Below are 23,866 nucleotides of genomic sequence, written 5' to 3'. Positions count from 1 at the left end.
CTGCAAAATTTGGGTGCAAGGCTCGTATCTTAAAAGACGAAAGTTCACATTGGTCCAATTCTACAGGATCTTCACTGGCTGCCCATCAATCAGAGGATTGATCTTCTAACTTTGAGTTTAATGTTTAAAGTACTCAGAACCCATCCTACATGTATCTCACAGCTCCTGATGTTGCATCTACCAGTGCGCAGTCTGAGATTAGTCGCCCAACTTGGGGTGACAAAGCCATCTACTTCTCTCAACTTACAAGTAGACTGTGGAATAACCTTCCTCAATCACTCAGGAGCACCATAACCAAGTCTACAATGTATGTCAACATCCTTGTCAGCCCTCAAAACTTTCCTGTTCCCAGCTCAACATCACCTCAAGTATTATACCAACAAAAACTAATTGATATAAAATAATCTGAATTTGAAATATTGACCCAGAACGTTGAATTTGTGAGAAATTGTAGAGCAAGCACCATGAGCGCCCACCAGAGGCAGACACTAGTGCTACACAAGTAGCCATCATCATCAACTCTCTCCCTCCCCTCTCTCTCCCCCTCTCTCTCTCTCCCTTCTCTTCTCTCTCTCTCCCTCCCTCCTCTCTCTCCCTCCTCCTCTCTCTCCCTCCTCCTCTCTCTCTCCCTCCTCCTCTCTCTCCCTCCTCCTCTCTCTCTCCCTCCTCTCTCTCCCTCCTCTCTCTCCCTCCTCTCTCTCCCTCCTCTCTCTCCCTCCTCTCTCTCCCTCCCACTCTCTCCACCACCCTCCCCCTCCTCCTCCACCCCTTTTTTCCTCATGTTCATCATCTCACTTCACATTTTCTCCTCTTCTTGACCATACACTATTTACAGTTTATTGACCTCTGCTCTAAGTGCATTTTACATTCCCACTATTGATTTATTGAAGCTAAATTCAGGCTACGCTTCATAATAATAAACATGGCATACCGGTATGCTTGACTCACAGTGGTTCTATTGTTTGTTACCTGTTCTGCTTCTGTCTCTTTGACATAATTATCTTGTGTTGAGAGATAACAATTATCAATAATTCTGATTACTCCAGGAAAACTCATCTGTGAAACAGACTATTAAAATTATTATGATACTTTTGTTTTGACTAGAAGAATGTAAACAATGTTTTTTAACTGCCTAGAATTGTTATGGCTCAACAAATGAAAAGGAACACCTATTCCCATTGTGGACAATGATCAAAAACAACTCCTGATATATCACAGACAAATATAAATGTACCGGTACATCTTTTTTTTCAAGCTGTCAACACATTTTCTGATAAAATCTACCGGTAATCACTTCTATATGCCTACATATATTTTCAGATTTATCGAAGAATTTGTTGCATAATTTTTTCATTGATGTATTTTTTAACTGATTTATCTTAAAATTGATATTTTCATAATTGTTAAAGCTTATCTGTACTAGTTTATAGGAGGGATTAGACCGCCCTGCAAAGTCACTGGACACGTGGTTATCTCATCAACTCAACTCTCAATTAACATGAGAAAAAGAGGATCATGGGAGACCAATGGTCACCGATTATGCATTATTTTCTATATAGAGGGAGCAAGTAGCTACAAGTAGAACAATGTGGCTTTAAGGTGGATATTGATGCCCATATTATCAGCCAAAATATTATTGAGTTGTTATGAAAGTTCTGATGGTTTCCAGCTGTTCCTTGAACGCAGACAATTTGTTTCCCTTTTTTCTCTCCAAGCAGCTTGCCAGATTGTGTTCCATGTTAGCCTATTATTTACAATGTTGACTTTCCCCATTCTTTTGAATAACAGATCCTTTGACTTAGTTGTTGGGAAGCTGTGTCATCTCCTGAAGACCAATGGGTATTACTTGGACTCCAAGTATAAAGGTGAGAGTAATTTAAATCTTATGTCAGATTTACAGAACATACTGTTTGTGAGAGCAAATCTTGTTCCTAGTCATGTAATATCTTTCAGACTCATCAAGACATCCATCAAAGTCTATATTAAAGTTGTAGAGCATTTTAAAGGGACTTAATAAAATTGTTCAGATGAGAGAAAGTGGTGCTAAGGTAGTGACTTCTGTACTAGATGTACAATTAAAGATAATCTGAAAGTTTGAGTGAAAACGGACCATTATTAATGATATAAATTGGGAAAAATGATCTGATCGATTCCATCATTCTCCCATCTATATTATTACAATTTAATTACATTTTAGGTGAATGTGAATCATCACAAAGAAATGAATTGGCTCTATATACCATTCCAGACATTTAAGTGTTGAAAGATTTTTTAAAGCCTGTCTTATGTCTTCTTTTTCATGGAAAACGGTTGGGAAAATTCAAAAATGCTTGGGAGAATGAACTGTTAATCACTGTTTTTAGGGTGTTGCACAGTGACACTTTCAAAGAAAACCATAGATATCTTTGTGGTCAGGATGTTTTGCATGTTATAGTGTTAGTACAGTAGAAGGAATATATAAAGTAACGTTTCATATAAAAATTATGCAATTTTTTCATCAACTTTCAACAATGTTACTGAGTCATTTTAAAGTAGACATTTCCTCAAAAGGGAGTAATTCTCAAACCAGCCACTACAAACCACTCTTAATAAATAAAGTTTTTATTTAAAACAAGTCAGTTGCAAGGACAGCATCACTATACTTTGTTTTAAAAAGGTGAAAGACAAAATTAGTCTGGATTCTCTGATGCAATCGATTATCAAGCATAACAGGTTTTTTTTTTTTGGGGGGGGGGGATACTTTTGGATGTCTTGGTTTCATATGGTACCAACTAAATCATCTGACATTGCAGAAAGTTTTATTTGTCACAGGAGTGAGAATTTATCTCTTGAAAGTAAAGTTGAAGCTAAAAATAATGAATATATATATATATTCTTTCTGATGATGGTAAATTGGTAATAATATTGCACTGTTATCCATCATGCAGAGTGTTCAAGGCACCCTGAATTAACAGCTCTAGCAATTACTTCCTAGCAGTACCCATTTAAAGAGAAGGTTGAGTTCTGGGAAGAGGTGAAAAATAATTTGTGAATATTACTCATTCTTATTATGCAAGTATGGAAGAACATCAGTTAAGACATGTTCCCTGAAAAGCATGGCTCTTCAAATGCCTTCATATTATAAATATGCATGTAACATCGTAAAAATCGGGGGGGGGGGGGGGGGGGCCGGCTTTTTACGGCACGTGTTCGTGTAGTCCCATATACATCTTTCTGTGCAAGTGTTTGTGATTTTACCAAGACTTGGCCAAATTTCTTATCATTTTGATGATTCCAGAACCTTGCAATACACACAAATTCTTATATGCTAGATGATCAACCTTTTCTGGTCGGTTCCACACCGTTTCTTTCACAATGCAATCGCATGACCAAAACTCAACTTAATCTCTAACACCTGGGTGGAGGGTGGCAAAGCTAAATCAATGCCTTGCCAATGGACACTATTCAGACCTGCCAACCAGTACGATTTAGTTGTATTCATACAATTTTTAGAAGCAAATATGACAGTATGATTTTCCGTGATAAAATACGATTTTACCCCCAAAAAAACTATTTTTTTTTCCCCTTTTTATGCCTACGTTACGAAGTAGCCGGAGGCATTATGTTTTCGGGTTGTCCCTCCGTCCGTACGTACATCTATACTTTCTCGTTCTCGTGATCGCGTTATCTCAAGAACCGACTGATGGATTCCTTCCAAACTTTGGTCATGTATGTAACTTGCAGAGCCAATGAATTGATTAGATTTTGGGGTCACGAGATCAAAGGTCACAGGGCTCATTATGTATGCAAAAATAGCTTATGATCGCGTTATCTCAAGAACCGACTAATGGATTCTTACCATACTTTGGTCATGTATGTAACTTGCAAAGCCAATGAATTGATTAGATTTTGGGGTCATAAGGTCAAAGGTCATAGGGCTCATTATGTATGCAAAAATAGCTTGTGATCGCGTTATCTCAAGAACCAATGAACAGATTAACATGAAACTCTGTTACTCAGGACATGTATGTATCTTGCTGAGGCAATGAACTGATTAGATTTTGGGTTCATGAGGTCAAGGTCAAAGGTCATGGGGCTCATTATGTATGCAAAAATAGCTTGAGATTGCATTATCATTAGAACTGATGGATGGATTACCATCAAACTCAAGACATGTATGTATATTTGGGGTGATGAGGTCAAAGATCAAAGGGTCATACATGTATATGAGAAATAGCTTGTAATCACGATATTCTGAGAACCTGTTAATGGATTTCAACCGAACTTGAATTTGAAAAATTTCTTCCATTTTGGTTTCTAAAATTGCTCTATGACGGAGGCTTAACTTTCGACTGCGTGCAGTCGAAGTTCCATCTAGTTTTTTAATAATTTTTAATTTTTTTTTTTATTTTGTGTGTGTGTGCCATTTTCAATGGCAAAATGCCCATTCTGTCTTGTAAAGTATTTTACACATATATCTCACATCGATAATTTGAGGATGTTCATTGGTTCATGACGAAATCATGCATATTCAACCAATGATCAAAAAAAAAAAATTCCTGTACACCCTGTATGTAGGAACTGTAAGAGGCATTGATCTGCGTAACAGTCCGTGTTTATTTTTAAGAATACAACTTTTGGGATTAAAGAATACAGTTTTTTAACTCCAAAGGTTGGCAGGTCTGACTATTGCATACTCAAATCCATAACCTTTGTATGTCCTGTTAAGTTTTTAAACCACTTGACTATTCAACCACTCAATTTTGACACCTCTACCTGTGACACCAATGCTTCCTAGCAACATAGATGTAGTTGCTATGGTAATTGCTGGAATTCTCTTTCCCCATCATGTAGATACCATGGATGCTATGTTCTGCACTATTAGGACCCTGATCATAGACCAAGAGAAAAGTGAACTCTCTAGGACTAGACTCTTGGAGATTCTGGAACTCAGGGCCAAGAAATGGGGTCATGACCCTTTAGAGCTTCCACAGGTATGTTATAGGCTGTCTGTCTTCTCTCTATACTGTGTGGAATAATGCACGGATTGTGAAGTGGTTATCCCAAAAATTGCATACTCAAAATTTCATTTTGATCCATTTTATTGTTGATTTTTTTTCCTTTTTTTAACTATGCAATACAATGTAAATATGGATGTTTTTCAAAAGGTTCCAGTAAGTTGATGTTGCATGTGTTATGTAATATAAAGACCCAACTATGACTCCAATTCAGACTTAGGGGCCTTAATTTCAAGATTGAGAACCACTTTAATGAAATCTGTTTCCCAAGTGTTTGAGATATCAAGATAATCAAAGAATATCATGACTTAATTGCCTTCAACTGTCCAATGTGCCTTCAACTCAGTATTAGATAAGGTTCTATGGAAAGTGATAAATGTAGTACCATGTGTGTGTGTTTTTTAAATATTAACTTTGAAAACAAAAAATCCTACAACTAATTTCCATGAATAAGGTGATGCTATACTTTTTTCTTCTCATTAAAGGCTCAACCACGAGACTTGCCTTCTCCCTTAAAGTCTCCTGAAGTTACTCATCCTCATGACAGGATAGTCATCCAGAGCCAAAGGCCACTCCAACAAGGTGAGGTTTTTTTTAATGCTGTTGGTTCTTGATAACCAGGGCGTTATTTTATTTTATAAGATGATGAAGCAGATCCTAATCAAATGATTGGTTGAAAGCATACACGTAACCAGGCATTTATTTTTGCTTAACACGTAATTCTACTAATGACCGTTCATTAGTAACATCATGTTATAAAACAAATAAAACATCATCTTATAAAAAAAATAATACACCTCATTTTGTTCGGGCATTAATACCTTGTGTGGGTAATTCTTACTAATGCCCTCACTGCTGTGTATTATTTGTATAAAACCATCACAAGTAAAAATTTGCCAGCATCCCATTGAAATGCCGGCTAATCTGTACTAATGCATTTCGATGGGATGTCGGTGCACTTGTACATATATATGGCGTTGTGTAATTGTTTTGCACTTTTTCCATATGAACCATAGAAAATCTGAAACAAGACCAATCAAGATATTATGTAATGAGTCGTATCATTCTTTTATGATTTCTTTTCCAGGAGTTGCAGGGCGCTACTCCCCCATCCCCCTACCTCCTCTCCAAGTCGCCCCGCCCAGCCCAGACATGGAGGCAATGACTCATGTGGCAAAGTCCATCCCGTTTCCCGACGACACTGACGATGAACAGGAAGACGATGACCAGTGGCTGACGACGTCGGAAATGACCTACGAGTCTGATAGCTCGGAGGAGTTCATCATGCCAGAGCATGACATGGATGAGTGGATGACATTGGAATCTACCTCAGAATTAGATGCTGAGCTGTCCAGGCTGCTGTCGGCCAAGCTACCTGATAGCTATAGGAGGAGAGGTAGGTGAACGCTTTTCATAATATGGGCAGAAAAGGAGTGTTGAACATACTGTTTGCACTCAAATGGGCTACACATCTCTTCCCGAAACAGAAACTGGTTCCTCCATTGTACAGGGTATTCTCATGCACTACTGCGACAATCCGCTCAAGTGCATATCCAACCTTTGAAAGTACATTTTTTCAATTACTCAAAAACCTAGTGGCACAAAAGAAGTTTCTTATGTGCCGTTAGGAAAAGGTTACTTAGATTTATCTAAAATTGTCATGGTTTTTTTCTCATGTTGTGAGAAATATGCCTCTTTAAAGCATATATGGTTTAATGACATCAGTGTAACATGTGAAATTGTACTATTTCTACTGTAAATAATACTCTGATTCAATCCTAATTTTGTCAGTTGAAATGTGTTAGTTGAAAACTGGCACAAATGGATTTGTATACCCATTTTCTTAACATTATTGCATCCATTGCAGTGAAAGCATGTTTCTGTGAACAACAAATGTTTTTAACAGTAGCATATGTTTAAAACTATAACAATAACAAACGAATGATAACTTTTTTTAAATCACAACCTGAATGTACAGTACATGTTAAACAAATATTGCCTAAAAGGATTCAGACATGTTTCTTTTGGACATCCTAACAGTGAATGATGGCAAACCAGTGCGCTATACCCGGTCTTTCCTGCTTAACCTGTGGGAGTCACCTTTCTCTAAAGAAATGCCTTCAGTCCTGAAGCATACCATCTCACACAGCGACGTGGCCTTTATCATCCAGGTAAGTGCTTCTTAGTCAATCTTGTGTACAGGGGATGTTGCAATGGATGATTTGACCAGTGCTTCTTGGTCAATCTTGTGTACAGGGGATGTTGCAATGGATGATTTGACCAGTCAATCTTGTGTACAGGTATGTTGCAATGGACGATTTAACCAGTGCTTCTTGGTCAATCTCGTGTACAGTGGATGTTGCAATGGCTGATTTAACCAGTGCTTCTTGGTCAATCTCGTGTACAGGGGATGTAGCAATGGCTGATTTGACAAGTGCTTCTTGGTCAATCTTCAGTACAGGGGATGTTGCAATGGACGATTTGACCAGTGCTTCTTGGTCAATCTTGTGTACAGGGGATGTTGCAATGGATGATCTGACCAGTGCTTCTTGGTCAATCTTGAGTACAGGGGATGTTGCAATGGATGATCTGACCAATGCTTCTTGGTCAATCTTGAGTACAGGGGATGTTGCAATGGATGATCATCCAGGTAAGTGCTTCTTGGTCAATCTTGAGTACAAGGGATGTTGCAATGGATGATCATCCAGGTAAGTGCTTCTTGGTCAATCTGAGTACAGGGGATGTTGCAATGGATGATCATCCAGGTAAGTGCTTCTTGGTCAATCTTGAGTACAGGGGATGTTGCAATGGATGATCATCCAGGTAAGTGCTTCTTGGTCAATCTTGAGTACAAGGGATGTTGCAATGGATGATCATCCAGGTAAGTGCTTCTTGGTCAATCTGAGTACAGGGGATGTTGCAATGGATGATCATCCAGGTAAGTGCTTCTTGGTCAATCTTGAGTACAGGGGATGTTGCAATGGATGATCATCCAGGTAAGTGCTTCTTGGTCAATCTGAGTACAGGGGATGTTGCAATGGATGATCATCCAGGTAAGTGCTTCTTGGTCAATCTCCAGTACAGGGGATGTTGCAATGGAGGATCATCCAGGTAAGTGCTTCTTGGTCAATCTTGAGTACAGGGGATGTTGCAATGGATGATCATCCAGGTAAGTGCTTCTTGGTCAATCTTGAGTACAGGGGATGTTGCAATGGATGATCATCCAGGTAAGTGCTTCTTGGTCAATCTTGAGTACAGGGGATGTTGCAATGGATGATCATCCAGGTAAATACTTCTTGGTCAATCTTGAGTACAGGGGATGTTGCAATGGATGATCATCCAGGTAAGTGCTTCTTGGTCAATCTTGAGTACAAGGGATGTTGCAGTGGACGATTTTACCAGTGCTTCTTGGTCAATCTCCAGTACAGGGGATGTTGCAATTGAGGATTTGACACCACTTGGAATAGAATATCTAGATAGAGGGCGCTATAGAAATGCCTTTTATTATTATTTATCCACATAATCTTGAAGGTTCTGGCCTAATCAAAATCTTTTTATTTCTTCATTCAGAGACATGCCTTTTCTGATCCCAGAGTGCTATTTCAGCAAGGATCAAGGGATGATGTTCTTCTGCTGTCCAAATACCTACAGACAGACCCAAACTTGAGAGGTAGACACTCCAGCTGCAGAACTGCCCCAGACCCAGCAGCGTCTGGTGGTGGTGATACCCGACAGAGGACCTTGAGCTGGCCCCAGGGTGCAGGAGCCAGGAGCCGCCTTGATGTCCCAGGAGGAGGAGGGGAGGGATTGATGCAAGGCGCAGAAGGAGCAAGGTACAGAGCAAGAGAGGAGAAGATAGACTCTCTGAATTCTGCAAGTCTGCAAGGAGCTGGGAGGAACATCAACAAAGGAGATGCCCAAGGAGGAGGTCAGGAGGCATCCATGAGATCATCTTCTCCAGATGATTGGCGGAGGGCTGGAGCTAGAAAGAACAAAGGGGAACAAGACCCCTCATCAGGAAGAGGGGAGGAGGTATCCTTGAGACCTCAATCCCCCAAAGATTGGCGCAGACCAAGTTCACCAAGTTCACCAAGTGCCAGTAATCAAGAGGTAAACCTTGTCCTCAGAATTCTTTCAGCGATTCTTAACTTTCAGGATAAGAACGATTGAAAAACCTCAATAATTGACATCACTTTAAAGTAGCTTGTGAAAGGTTCTAGTTTGAACAACCCTATTCAGAGCCATTGTCATAGCTTTTATTAGCAGATTCTAACCCAAGCGTTGTGATCCCCTTGGAGTAATTTTGGGTTTTCACCAACTCACAAAGGGTAATAATTCAACAACAAAAAACCTATTTAAAGTCTATGCAGCTAAATCTATATGATTAAATATTGGGAAATTTTGTCTTCTGTTTTACACTGTTGAAGGGTGTTGTGCTTCCACAAAGATTAAGAACTAGTGACTCGTATCATGCTACATATTTCACCTAAACTGGTTGCTCTTTATGTTGCTGGTATGGCTTTAATGTGATGTGTCATTCAAGCTAAAATATGTACAAGGTTGTACACTATTTCACTCAATAACTTCTGCAACTCTGCAGTACATATGAATACAATTTCACTTGGCAAAATTACTTTGAAAATTAATTTAATTTTTGCAATAAAGGGCACCGTGAAGGTCAGATTTGAACTGCCAGGTGATAAGAAGGATGATGAATCCCAAACAGATCGGTCTTCATGGGAACAAGCACCTGCTTCAAGCCATGTCCTCCTCACGCCACGTCAGATTCTTGGAAAAGGGGTAAGGGGCTTTTTCTGTTTTATTTTAGATGATGTTCTTAGTTGCCTGTTGAAGCTTTAGAATTATTGTTGTTCACTACAACATATACACATAGAACATTTTAAATGTGCCATATTCAGGAGAGAACGATGACTTTAACTGGGCTATTTTAGACCGGGTTTTAAGATCTCGGCTGTTTCACAGCTGATCGCCGCGTAAATTTGCATGCATGTCAAGTGAATTGTATAGAATACTATGGTAATTTCCATTTTTTGAAAAATTCACTCATTTGCATATTTATGGTTTTGTACACAAATCACGAAAATGAAAAATTTTCGGGCTGACATGCAAAGACAAAAGGTCATGTGACTTTGTAACGGTAGGTCCAGTTTTTCGAAAAATTGATTTCAAAAGATGCGCAAGACTCAAAAGAAAAAAGCCATAAAATTTTAACGGAAGATTCTTTGGCGCTAAAAAATTATCGCGAAAAATGTAAAAGGGGGGTTCTAACCCCCCCCCCCCCGGGCTAGATAGGGTTAAGATGGAAATATTAAATTAATCAGATTATAGAATTGTCCCCTTAGTCAATTCATGCCGATGTTTAGTCTTATTGATTCAAGATTTTGTTTTCATTATTTTGCATGGTCAAAACAATGCGATTCATCAATTACTTAAGTTTTAGGGAGGCATTACAATTCCCTTTGCAATGTAGGCTGTTTTTCTTAAGCAAAACATGTTGAAGACCTCGTGAGAAAGTGGTAACTCACAGTGATTACAATAGTATCATAAAAAGATCTATAACCTGCATGGAATCTCTAGAAATTATTGTGTTCTTAATGTAATGGTCATTTTCATTGTACAGGCCCAAGAACCCAGCCCAAGGAAGCCTTCACTGACACCACCACCTGATGTCAATAACAATGGGTTTGCCCATAAGAGCCTTGAGGGTGTCTCCGACAATATGTCTTCAGCACCTGCTCAACAGCCCGAGCCCCTCACTTTCAGAGAGGTCTTCAAAGAGGTCATTGAGAAGGGCATCACCACTGGGGCACCTGGTCCGGCTGCTGATCTCCAGGCACAAGCCCCTCAAGGTTATGTCCCCCTCACTGTAACCTACAAACCTGTAGATTCCAGATTGGCCCCCCTCACCAGATTTGGTGGACGCGAAATAGGTTTAGACGAGCAGGCAAATCTCCCGAATGTGCCCTCTGGAAGGAGTTTCTCTCCTGGTTGGAGAGCGAAGCATGATTGGAGTTAAAAGGGATTGAATCCATATCCTGGGTACAAGCAAGCATGGTATTATCATGTACCATAGGTACCATCGGATAACAGTGTCTTCCAGGTATGTCTTCTATAGGTACAGTCAGATAACAGTGTCTTCCAGGGATGTCTTCTATAGGTACAGTCAGATAACAGTGTCTTCCAGGTATGTCTTCTATAGGTACCGTCAGATAACAGTGTCTTCCAGGGATGTCTTCTAGCACGTCATGCAGATGCTTGATGGGTTTGGGAGTAATTGACAGGGAGATGTAGTCTACATGGACATCTGATTCAAACTCATCATTGCAGCAATATATGTTGCAAATAAATAACCTACAGGTTACATTATATCTTCCCAACAGATTCACACAATATTTGACATATGAAGGGAAATTCTTTTGAGTCATGATCTGCAAAGCGCTTACAAACATTCGGTTGAGAAGGAAAAGTGAACAAAGCTTTTGATTACCTTAGAATTTCAGTTGCACCAACACAGAAAAATGTTCCAGTTTTGGCTTACTATTAAAATGGTGCAGACATTCACCAGCAATTTGATATCTAGTGAGGCTGTTTTGTAATTCATATATGAGTAGATCATTAGTGAAGTGGTTCTTGATCTCTTTGATCTCACAATCTTTCTGGTAGTTACTTGTGACCCTCAAAATGTAGCCATTGACCAATGCCAATGTGCATTTCATGCAGGTGTTAAATATGAGGATTATTTCAACCACGGTTGATTTCATGAATGATCCTCAGGAGGTCACTTTATGAAAGTGAATAGCCACATTGCACTAGGGTCTCGCTAAACCGCAGCGGTTTTTTTACAACCTGTGAATAAACAGCGACTGCGCACAACAAAGATCCTACATGTCTTCCCTAGGTCTGTGTGATAAGATTCAGAAATGTGAAATATAATATACTTAAACTCACGTCAGTATAGTACTCATCAAATATTTATTTTCATGTTTATTTTGTTTATGATGGCACTACAAGCACTATAATTGCCAAATAGTGTTCGCCTTTGCTGCAGTAAATTTTATTGAAGATACTTTCTTGCCTTTGTTTATTTCTTGTCATCTCAATTTCATTTCTGAAAAAGCTATACATGTATTTTGCTTTAGACTGGTCTGACAATATGCTGTTCACGTATTACTAGCCCGCTAAGTGGTATGAATTTACATGTATATCATACTTGACACCAAGAGTAGGGCCAGGGTCATTATTTACGGTTGTGTGTACATCCACAATACAATCCAGGCACTTATGCTATCTCATAAATCATTTTTGATAATATATGAATTGTAGTTTCAACATTCATGTCTTTTCTTATAATTTTTGCTTGTTACAGAACTGTTCTATATCAATTTATTTTTATTTGTTTATTTTTTTTTGTCAGTACATAAACTTAAGTGTGCCCTTGTAGTTTATTATCGGTATGAAACACAAACATTTAAATTGTATCTATTCACAACATTTTTGTTTGCAGAGGGGATGGGGGGGGGGGGGGGGGTGGGCATTGTATCTCATTTAGAGGAATGTGTTATTACAAGACTTTGTAAGATTACCCTTTCAGTTTGATACCTGCATTGAACACCAGTATTCAAAGTTATGATTTTTGTTTACATTGCCATCTCCCATTCAAAAGTGTGTGATTCCAACTGCCTGCGAGTTAATGCTTAAATATTATTTGATCATATAACCGAACAACCGTGTGTGCTATCTTACTATGCAAAAGATATTTTCTTTATGTATGTAAGACGTTTTCTTTTTCAGTTTTTCTAAGTATATATTTTTTTGTAAAATGTATTTACAGTACAGTATGTTTACAGCATGAAATGATATTGAACTATGTGTGTTTAAATGTTTCAGCTCAGAGACAACTCCTGAAAGTACTATGAGTTGATTGCACTCTGAATTTACATGTAGATGTAGATGAAAAAGTAATGAATGGTTACAGTACTTAATAAATCCATTGTATTCAGTGAAAGTTGCCACATTTTTTTCTTTTACTTATTGAAAAGGTGAATTAATGTAATTTTGAAGTTAAAAAATATCAAACTTTCTGATTCTCCCAATGAAAGACATCATGAATGTATTCTTCATTTCTTGCATTCTTTTTCTCTTGCTGTTCCTCTGCTTCTTTCTCCTTCTCTCTCTCTCTCTCTTTCTCTTTCTCTCTATCTCTTTCTCTTTCTCTCTCTCAGAATATTTATTCACCTAAGATGTGATTGCTGTATAAGTCAGCAACTAAAGTAATCTTATAAGACATGTTATTAAAATTGTATGTGTGTCTTGGCTCTCTAGTCATCTGCACGTCTGTGGTTTTCATCATTTTTTTTCATTTAGCAACATCAATATGTGCTTCAGATTAATTTAAAGTTGATTCTCAAGTTGATTATTAAGTGCCCTAATATTAACTCCTTTCATAGTGGGCATTAAAGGTAATACAAAGTTTTGGTATTGGGGTCATGAATTTGGTTCAAATGAACATATTAGAAGCATACCGGTATGCGATCCTACAATATTTGCGGTTGAAATCGAGTCTGAAGTTATGAAATTGTAAATAATAAACTCTTTATGTTGTATAGCTCTCTCTCAGGGTCAAGATATTAATTAAGCTATAAAACATTGTTTCTTGACTAAAATCGACCGATTAGCTATTCCTGTTTGGAATTGAAATTTATCAAAATTTGTAGGGAGCACCGGCAAATTTTTATATTCAATTTTTTTTGTGTTTTAGGGGCTAAATATTCTAGTGCTTATAATATATGCACAGGGGCATCCAAATATATCAAAATTGTAAAGAATCACTATCCACCCAATTTTCAAAATTTCCCAGAACTTTGTATTACCTTTAACAGAAAAAAACAAGACAATAACAGGCATTCACAAATTACTTTATATGCTCGGCAAAGAAGGAAATTGGTTTGTTTGGTATTAATTAAATTTGCTTTGGTCAATTACATGTAGTATCCAAATTAAAAAAACTGAGTTGAGCTGACCCTCGTAACTGAAGATTGAAAAATTCGTTTTTTAAGTGATCGCTTCTATGATTGCTTCTGCAATGTAGACTAATATCTAAATAATCATACTTAAAATGAAAAATAAACATGATGTTTACAATTAACATTTGAATGTCTCCTTATATTTCTTTTAAATTGTTTTCTTCAAAGGTCAATTCTGAATTCTCGCTACCCTAAATAGGTACGAAAATCTCGAAATTCGCGAGACGAGGTAATTTTCACTCTCTCGGGTCGTCACTACAACTTCCGGTATAGAGTCCCATCCCGCTGGCGCTAGCGCCTGTGTTCGCTGTGCAGAGTTTTCACGCACGCTAAAATCGATGCCAATCAGTGTAATTTGTACAGATTATAATATGCAATGGAAAGCTTCGGGCAGAATTAGTGACTTTAGCACAAAAGGCTGTTAAACTCTACCGTGAAAGAGAGGGTTGTGATCACGAACGCCTGCACAGGAAGCTGTAATGTCGAAAAGCTATCCCATAATGCAATGCGCGTTTTCAGGATTTTCCCCGGATCTCGGCAGAATCGCTATTTGGGGTAGCGAGAATTACTTGCTTGTGAAATGCTATACTGCTATATTTGTTTTTGTTTGTTTTATTTATTCACCATGTAAAATAACTTTTTACAGATAATAACATTTGGTTACAAAATATAATAATAATACATAGTAGGAACAATGCATAAACATAAAATGTTTATATATTACTTATATATAGCAGTTTCACATAACTCCACCCAACGGTAATTATAATGAATAGTGATATCAGTGATGATGGTGATGATGATTGCTTAGTTACAGAGTGATGTTGACTTTATAAGTTTTAGGCAAACAAGTCCTTGTTTATTCACAGGTTCTACCTTTATATGCAGTACATGGGTTCGACAACAGCTGATTCATACCATAGAATGAGATGAAGATAACACAGACGGTGACGTATGAACTTCGGGACAAAAAGGTCGAGTCTGACACCAAATGCAAATGGCTTTTAAAAAAGCCAGAGCATGCTGTCCAACTAACTATAAACAATATTCATCATTTAGAGGTCAAGAAAACAATTTCTTTTATAGATGTTTTATTGATTTTGAAGAAGAAGGAAAAGAACAAACACCAGAAGGAGAAGAAATAGGCCTAAGAAGAAATGGTGATGATTGATGATGATAAAAGCAATAGTAATCTGGATGTATGCAAGATTCTGTTCATGCAATAGGCTTAACAGATAAGAGTAGATCGGTGTAATTTGATTCTATCGACCCCCTTCTGGGGTATGAGAGCACAACATAACAATGCAATACAGAAAGTTATAATAATAAAATACATAGACTTGATATATACATATTTATATTTCTAAAACACAATAAACATTATCTTAAGACTATATACTATACAACTTATGGTTATAAGTCTAAAAATTTCACGTGGTTTGGTTTGTCTATACCACTAAGTACACTATCAGCCTTGGGAACCAACGAAAAGAATTGTATTATTACTGTTATGAGTCTTAGAAGTTTTCTTAATCGTTTAATACTAGATCTATTAAACAAATTTTGTCCTTGTGAAATGTACTGGGGTTACTCACAACGAACTGTCGATCTAAATCTAACTGCCTTTCTTTCCTGAAAAAAGGGCAGACAAAATATTGGGAAATTCTTCTCTAAAAACCTTTATATTACAACAAGGACATTCAATTTTACTTTCGTCGGGATAATTTTCAAACCTTCCATTATTAATTGGTAAGCGGTGTGACCTGCATCGGAATCGACACAAAGTGATTGCATCTCTCCTATTCAACTTTACCAAATACTTTTCAAATATAATTTCGTTCTTGAAAATTCGGTAGTTAAAGATACTATGTCCCTTTTGCAGCCAACCTCAAATTCTGTAGAACTTTGCAGGAATTATGAATATGTCATGTATGTCCTATCTGTGAAATTTAAACGTTAGCAGTGTCATAATATTCAAATTATGCAAGGAAACCCGTTTACTTGCTAGACTTCACTGTCAGACACTTTTGTCAGTATTGAGTGACTGACTGGCTTTTTCTTTTTTGGTAATAACATACATAAAATGAGCTGTAAAGGATTTGTCTACATCAGTAACCCACTTCTTGTAATGGCCAAAATTAAACTGATTGAATCTTTGCGCAGCATAAAACGTACGACCATGCAGTACAATGGTCTGAATATCAAGACTATTACTTATTGGCTCTATAGCTCCTAAGTCGATTCGACAACTAATAGTCGTTATTTTACCAACTTAAAGGCATTTTCAAGCTCCATTTTTGTTAAGGGGAGTTCTAAATGAGTATTATCTTTCAAATGCCATTGGAATTTAACCTTTTCATTTTTTGGCCTGTTAAAGGGACATAGTATCTTTAACACAAATGCGATTTGACCAAAGAATTGACAATATTTCTTGCTTTGACTTGTCAGTCAACCTAAGTTTAGAGCGTGAAGAATCCATGTATTACTGAATCCAGCCCCTTGCTTTTACCACACATTTCCTAGGCAAGCATTATTTAATGTATTTTCTACACATCAGAGGCTGGGTACCTCTTTCCATAAGTAGTTTCAAAAGATTATAGAATCTGAATGAAAATTTACAATGACATCCTTCAACTACTTTTAGCCCAAAACCTACCATTCTACATTTAACCTGAATGAACATCAATACGGCCTGTCTCACCATAAATCATACTGCCAGGTGTATATTTATTTACGATGAAAAACCTCAAATCCTTAAAACCCCACACCTCACAGCCATAAAAGCCCCATATTTGGTTTGGAAGAGGGTGTGCCGCTCAAGCCTCGAAACCCCTACCTATTATAAGGGGGCATTTGGGGACACTTTTCTCGAAAAAATACCCATTTTTTACAAATTTTGGAAATTTTGAAATGGTATTTTTGAAAAATAGGACCCATGTTTAGGGATTCTTTGCGAAAATGTGACCCATTAGAGCGGCACTCCCGAATGTCCTAATATGTAATACCCCCCCCCCCCCCCCCCCCCCCCCATTGACAGGATTAACAGATTATACTGATCAAATAACTCACATTTAATGTCCAATGATAATCTTAACCTTTGCACCTTTAAGGTCATTGAAAATAAGGCGTTCTTGCCTGAATACCTGTTTTGACATTACCTTTTAAACATTACCATTGTAATTAAATTTAACCCAAAGATACACAAAATTATGTAGCATATTGATAATATCGTTCCCATACTTAAAAACTGGGTACTGGCGTACCTTCCCTCTATAGAAAATATCGTTATCTTTGTTTTTTCATGATTCCCATGCAATTTCCATTCTTCACAGTAGTTAGATGGAGCATCTAAAGCTATTTGGAGTTCATCTGGATTTTCAGCCAAGATAAGAGAATCATCTGCATATAGCAATGAATGTAATTTAATAAATAAGTCTTCATCAGAAATGTTATCAAGATCATCAGAACACACCTCATCATATACCGTAACCCTTTAAATTGCGAAAAGTAAGGGGGATAAATTATCACCCTGCCTTACCTGAATATTACAAGCAAATGTTTTAGAGGTTTTACCACATGTCGTACCACACGACTTGGCAGAGGCATGCATATTCTTAATGGCTTTAAATACCTTGCCATTTACTCCCGACAATAATCATATATAGTGAAGAGATGCTCGAGCTATCATAATTTATCAAAGGCTTTCCTAAATTCCACAAAGGCGCAATAAATTCCCCTTCCCTTTGAAAAATAAATATCCAGTAAAGATTTCAACACAAATGCATGATCCATTGTGGAATAACCTTCGCGAAAATCTGCCTGTTCTTTTCCAAGTGCAGATTCATTTTCAAAATATAAAGTTATTCTATGATTCAATATCGAAGTGAATAACTTTCCTAAACAGCTTAAAAGGGTAATACCACGATAGTTGTATGGATCTTTGTCCGATCCTTTGTTTTTTAATATTGGGACAATCAACCCAACACACCAATCATGAGGCACTAATCCACTTTCTAGAACTATATTAAAGATAGTTGTTTTTACTTCCAAAACCTTAACATTTACGTTTAAAAAAAAAAAAAATTTATAATATGGTCAATAACACATGCCTTATTGTTTTTCAATTTCTTAATCATTGAAATAACCTCCTCAATAGCGATAGGAGCATTCAATTTTCATCATTTATGTCCAATTCTGACACTATTTCAATTTGCTGTAGTGCACCTGATTCATCTTGAGCAACATTCAAATTAGTACGAAAATGATGTACAAAATCATTTAGTGAGACCTTATTATTGTTTTGCTTTCCAAAGTTACCACTCAAAATTTTCCAATATACTTGTGGATTTGTCTTTTTTGTTGATCTGAGATTATCATTAATGCACAGTTCACACCGACGCCGAATGTCGCGCTTTAAATCGGCGATCAATTCGGCGTCATTTTGTTTACTTTTCAAAAAATCTCACGATCTCCTCAGATGAGACATCTTAACAAAGCGTGTCAATTGGTGACAGAGCGTACAAAGTGGGGTCACCGCTTGAACCAAGCTCTGTTAAACTCTGTTAAGCTTTCCTACGCTTTGAGCAAAACTTTGATAAGCTTTGTGACGCTTTGATAAGCTTTAATACGCTCTCCCCGCTTTACGCAATTCGTGACAGATCGCCTCAAATTTTTAAACAGTTTAAAAAAATTTGGCGCTCTTGCCGAATGTCCCGAATTGCTCAAAGCTTTATCACGCTCTATTGCGGTCTTTACGCTTTTATTAAGCTTTGTTACGCTTTGCCGCCGCTTTGCTCGCCGATTGAATTCGCCATCAATTCGGCGTCGGTGTGAACTTAGCATTAGAGATTTGCTGTATAAAATAATTTTCTACGAAGCAACCGTTTGTATTTTCCTTGCTGCTTTACAACTTTCGCCACTCATTTCTTTTATTTTATCAGTTGGCTCACCCTTCTTTTTACGCTTCAATTTATTCTTTAAATGAAAATACGAATCCTTTGCCTGTTTACATTATTATCGAACCATGGTTTATTTACTTGTACACCGATTTTTGCCTGAGATTTTTCTCCGAACTTTCTTCTAACAGACCAAAACCTCTCGGACAGCATTTACAAAAGAATCACAAAGAAGTGTACAAAACCATCCACACTCAACTGGGACGTTGATATTTCAACAGCACTCAGTTCATTTATCATTTTATCCACGTAATTATTTGATTTAATTTAAGATTTGATTTAAAGCTAGCAACTTTTTTCAGCAGACCATGCTTTATTGTGCTCCTTTTTAGCAAAACATTTTATAAACATTATCTATATAATATATATACCACCCACCCCGAACCCTCCGTTCAAGCAATCAAGCATTAGATATATGATTTGTATATTTCTCTTTGTTGATTCCTTTTGTGTGATTATATTTATCTTGTCATTCATGCTTGTACAGAGCATAGAGAAACTTTTGTTTATTATGCTCTCTATAAATATTGTATTATTATTATTTAAACTAGTAACAATGTTTTTTTTAAATATTTTTTTTTGTATAGATCTTAGACAAGTTCATCACATGGAAGCTATTGGTTTACCGTATTCAAGGGGTGGGGGGGGGGGGGGTACTGCTTACTTTGAAACAAATTATGACCCTTGAAGGAGCATCAAATCAATTATTTTTATTACTGATATAAAATAGTGTAATCAGTGCATAGAGATATGGATCTGCAGTGTGTTTCCCCAAAAAAGTTTACACCTATAAAATTGCTAATTATTTTAAAACCCATCTATGAACAGTAAATTATCATACGTCTTATGAACGAGTGTTTTATCCCAAATCATTTCGTATCATTTTTGTGTGGTATGTGTTCACGCTCGGATGAACAGGAGACTTGCGCCAAAGTAATAAATGTGATGTTTGAATAATTCGGTCTTTGCAGATCCAAATAACATCCCGAACACATATCAGAACATTTGTGCGCGTGTGTGAGTGTGACTTTGCTTCTGCAAAAAGCATATGCAATGCATCTCATTTGATACATGCAATTCATTCTCTCACCTTAACGGTCATGAATTTGGTTCAAATGAACATAATTATTGGAAGCATATGCGACCCTACAATATTCAGTGATCGTTGTCGCGGTTGAAATCGATTCTAAAGTTATGAAATTATAAATAATTAGCTCTTTATGTTGTATAGCTCCCTCTCAAGGTCAAGATATTAATTAAGCTATGAAACAATGTTTCTTAACTAAAATCGACCTATTAGCTATTAGGAAATTATATATCACAACTACATATTCTGAAATTTTTATGGTCGCAGCTACCATTGTACGGCCGTACGGCGCCATTTGAAATTTAGCAGAATTTACCGGGAGCACCGGTAAATTTGTATATTCAATTTTTCTCGAAAGCAGAAGTGTTTTAGGGGCTAAATTTTCTAGTGCTTGTATTACATCCACAGGGGCATCCAAATATATCAAAATTGAAAAGAATCACCACCATCCAATTTTCAAAATTTCAAAAAACTTTGTATTACCTTTAATACTTTGCGCAAGACAGTCGATTTTTGCATTCTCGCAAACAATGCCTCCTGTTCATCCCAGCGTGTACACTTACCACACAAAATGATACCAAACGATTCGGGATATAACACTCTTTTAAAACATGTATGATAACCTTTCGTTCATAGCTGACTTTTAAAATAAATGACAATTTTCTGAGTGTAAACTTTTTTTTGGACTCACACGGTATAGCTATGGATCATTGTCATCACCACTAACGCACCATCATGTAGAACATCCCCCTCTTGCGTTCTATTGAGCTCATTCGGGGTTATTGCATTGCACGATAGGGCTCTTTCGAAAAAAAAGTGACAATCGAAGTACAAAGTACATTAAATTTGAATAAATAAATTAACACACTAACTTTCATTAGATATTTGTCTCAATAAAGATTGAAAAATTTAAAGCATTGTCAGCATCTTAACTAAAAATAATTAAAATATTAACATGATCACAGATTATTCACCTACAGTCAAATGGACGCGTCTGACAATAAAGACGGAAGTAGTACAGCTATCAAATGATATGATAACACACTAACACAAGAATGAATGAATAGGACTGGAAGGTGTATCGGTGTCTTTGGATGTTGTCTCACATCATTTTAGGAAATAGTCACAAAGTAGTTTATCCCGATTTGTTGTAGGTCAACCGTAAGCAGCATATAAAGGTATTATTTCATGTCATTTGTGCCATATTTTATTTAAACTGTGGTTTTGGGGGTAAATTCCAGAAGACAATGAACCGATGCCAGAAGGCAGTAGATTACTCGGTAGCGGTAGTTGGCTTGAGAGTTGAGGTGTGACATTTTTTAATGTTTCTCATGCAGCAGATCTAGCGTAGCGCATGCATGCTTATTTGAAGAAGGGCATTGGCCGCAGAGCTACCTAGCTACTCGAGTCACTTGAAAGGGGATGGTACGGGGTGGCGGCAAGCTACTAAACTGGGTGAGGACAGGGCAGGGGCAGTTTCTGATTCTGTGAATGATTTAAGCATGGATAAAGGATAAAGGATTAACACATAATTTGTGTCATCTGTGTTCGGGAAGTTCAGAGTCAGACTTTATCAACTTTTACTTTAGTATGTTTTTATTATAGTTTTTGTTTATAGAGTCTAAGACTACAGTTCTACATTTCTTGTTGCACTCACTGAAACTTAGTCTACCATTTTGTTAGCAGCAAAATTAGATGGTGTTGTTCTAATGACTTCACATTTGTGTACGTGTGTGACTGGATTTTGTATGGACAGTTGTGAATGTGATGTATTGAGCTCAACTTTATGAATGTGGGCATGAGATCCACAGTTCCACATCTGTGTATTTATATTATCTTTAGCTTTCCATAGATCTATATCAATTATCATGAAGAATGGTAATTTATCATCATTTCTGTCTGTTGAACTTCAAGTCTATTGTATTTTTAGATAATACCTCCTAAACCATTTCTCTTTTTTTAGTTTTCAGGTTTGATCCCCAATCCATGAAGAGTCTAGATTCTATATTCTAATTTATGTGATATATTTTTTATTTTTTCTTATTTTTTATTTTTGCATTTATTTGGTTTTAGTTAAATCTGTAGAGAAGCTACAAATTACATGAGTGGACACCATAAAATTATTTATGAGAAATATTTTATTTCGTATATAGATCTATAGACTATATGCTGATACAAACTTTAATTCAGTATTTCTGAATTAAAGTGAGCAGAGGTCTCATGACATATTGTAGGTTTTATTTTATAGTAATTTTATAAATCTATCATTTATTGCTGCTCGTTGCTGTATAGACCTACTTCAAATTAATTTTCATTATACTGATATTTAAAGCACAGATTAAAGGGAAATCCAACCTTGATAGCAGACTACTTTAGAGGAAAGCAAAAAAATCAGAGAAGCAGTCTGGTGAAAAGTTGTAATCACTATCATGTATGTATACATGTATTATACATGATGTATAAATTGGCTGAACCAGTAATAATATGTCTCTGAAAAGTGGTGGACAAGTTCTATCCAATTTTTTTTCCAACACACAAAATGACTAAAAGTTCAATTTTTGAAAAAAAAATAATGACTTGGGAGTTGGGAGGGTCTATTCCCTTTGGAATTAAAGGACCTATGATAATATGCTATCCATTACATTTTGAGTAATGCCCCAAGGGAGAAGGTAGTAAAGAGAAATTTGCAGCCTCTCAAAATTCTCTTGAATAACCCCACTTCTAAAGGACCTACGGTACACTGGTTGCCAGTTCACCAGAGAATCACATTAAAAACATTAATGATATTTTACATAGCTCTAAATGGTCTAACTCCAGATATATTGACTGCAAAAGGAGTTGTTATTCCTGTACAGAATACAGATCAGATAGGATCCAGGTCTGTCATTTGGACAAGCTGTTAAACATCCTTTCCCTTTAATGTCTTTCCATTTCCAACTGCTCCTTTTGTTCTTTATAGATTTATTTTAAATTGACCCCCCCCCCCAACGGAAAAAGAAAAACAATCAAACTTTCTTCTCATCTCAGCAGGTCCTGTGAATTGATCTGTATGTACATGTTACATGTATAAAAATAAAACATTTCTTCATTTTAGCGAGCCATTTAACAACAATCGTCACTTGTTATTTTTAGATATTTTGTGCCGATCTGGAAGGAAGATCAGCCAACATTGTGGTAGCTCTGGTGTGCACTACTGAGGACCTTTGAGGGGTCGTTGGTGTTGACTGCTTGAAGATGGCAGTGGTACAGAACGGCACCATGGAGCTGAGCGAACAGGACATCCACAGCATGCAGCATAACATGGCCCTGGGCACGCTCCTGACCCGCTTCTACGGCCGCAAGCGACCAGAGCGCAAGTCCTTCGAGGTCAACATGGAGACTAGACAGGTCGTATGGAGGAGGCAAGGAGGACGAACTGAGGGAGCAAGTAAGTCATTGGAATCTTATTCAGTATTTGTTTGGAAGTTTAGTGCATGAACAGTCAGAACTGCAGCTTTGGCCATCTCTGTGCCAGGGCCACTTGTCGTAGGTGGTCACCTGTATTGCCTCCCTCTATGAAATGTCTAGAAAATTTGGGGAAATTTTACCTGTTAATGTATGGAACACCTCTTTTTTGTTCTTCTTTGATGGATTGGGTTTAGAGAAAAAAAATTATTACAGGAATTGTATGAAAAATGATTACATGAATAAAGATAAACGTTTTTGTCAAAATTATTAGAAACACATTAAAATTACCGGGAATATCTTGTCCATATATATTAGGTTGTGTCACACCTTTATCCT

At 37.0% G+C, this 23,866-nt stretch overlaps 2 protein-coding genes across 5 annotated transcripts in view; both read left to right on the top strand.

Moving 5' to 3' along the window:
- The first annotated feature begins 149 nt into the window (after positions 1-149).
- LOC115917972 lies at positions 150-12,522 on the top strand. Its single transcript, XM_030976105.1, has 9 exons — positions 150-307; positions 1,789-1,865; positions 4,834-4,973; positions 5,483-5,579; positions 6,085-6,393; positions 7,038-7,168; positions 8,568-9,107; positions 9,663-9,797; positions 10,639-12,522. The coding sequence occupies exons 1-9, from the start codon at positions 150-152 to the stop codon at positions 11,032-11,034; spliced, it is 1,983 nt and encodes a 660-aa protein (XP_030831965.1). The 3' UTR covers positions 11,035-12,522.
- An 8,630-nt stretch (positions 12,523-21,152) lies between these two features.
- The window catches only part of LOC583807 (1-phosphatidylinositol 4,5-bisphosphate phosphodiesterase gamma-1), a 90,172-nt gene continuing 87,458 nt past the window's right edge, over positions 21,153-23,866 (top strand). For 2 of the 4 annotated variants that reach the window (XM_030975417.1, XM_030975420.1), the window contains exons 1-2: positions 21,153-21,261; positions 23,216-23,510. In XM_030975417.1, coding sequence (XP_030831277.1) covers positions 23,318-23,510 — 193 coding nt within the window. In that variant the 5' untranslated portion in view covers positions 21,153-21,261; positions 23,216-23,317. Of the gene's footprint in view, positions 21,262-21,390; positions 21,539-21,567; positions 21,672-23,215; positions 23,511-23,866 lie in introns of those variants that run through there. The other 2 variants (XM_030975418.1, XM_030975419.1) reach the window with 2 other exon arrangements.

This window comes from Strongylocentrotus purpuratus, unplaced genomic scaffold, assembly GCF_000002235.5.
Source record: "Strongylocentrotus purpuratus isolate Spur 01 unplaced genomic scaffold, Spur_5.0 spur5_scaffold_8, whole genome shotgun sequence".
Classification (NCBI taxonomy): Eukaryota; Metazoa; Echinodermata; class Echinoidea; order Camarodonta; family Strongylocentrotidae; genus Strongylocentrotus; species Strongylocentrotus purpuratus.
Note: the sequence above shows the minus strand (reverse complement) of the source record. Positions and strands in the feature narration are given on the sequence as shown.

What these genes read in the sequence shown, in the direction of transcription:
- LOC115917972 (XM_030976105.1), top strand. Translation starts at nt 150, where the DNA reads ATGTATCTCACAGCTCCTGATGTTGCATCTACCAGTGCGCAGTCTGAG. An exon ending in ACCATAACCAAGTCTACAAT is followed by an intron (nt 308 to 1,788) that starts GTATGTCAACAT and finishes TTTGAATAACAG; the next exon opens with ATCCTTTGACTTAGTTGTTG. An exon ending in TGATAGCTATAGGAGGAGAG is followed by an intron (nt 6,394 to 7,037) that starts GTAGGTGAACGC and finishes ACATCCTAACAG; the next exon opens with TGAATGATGGCAAACCAGTG.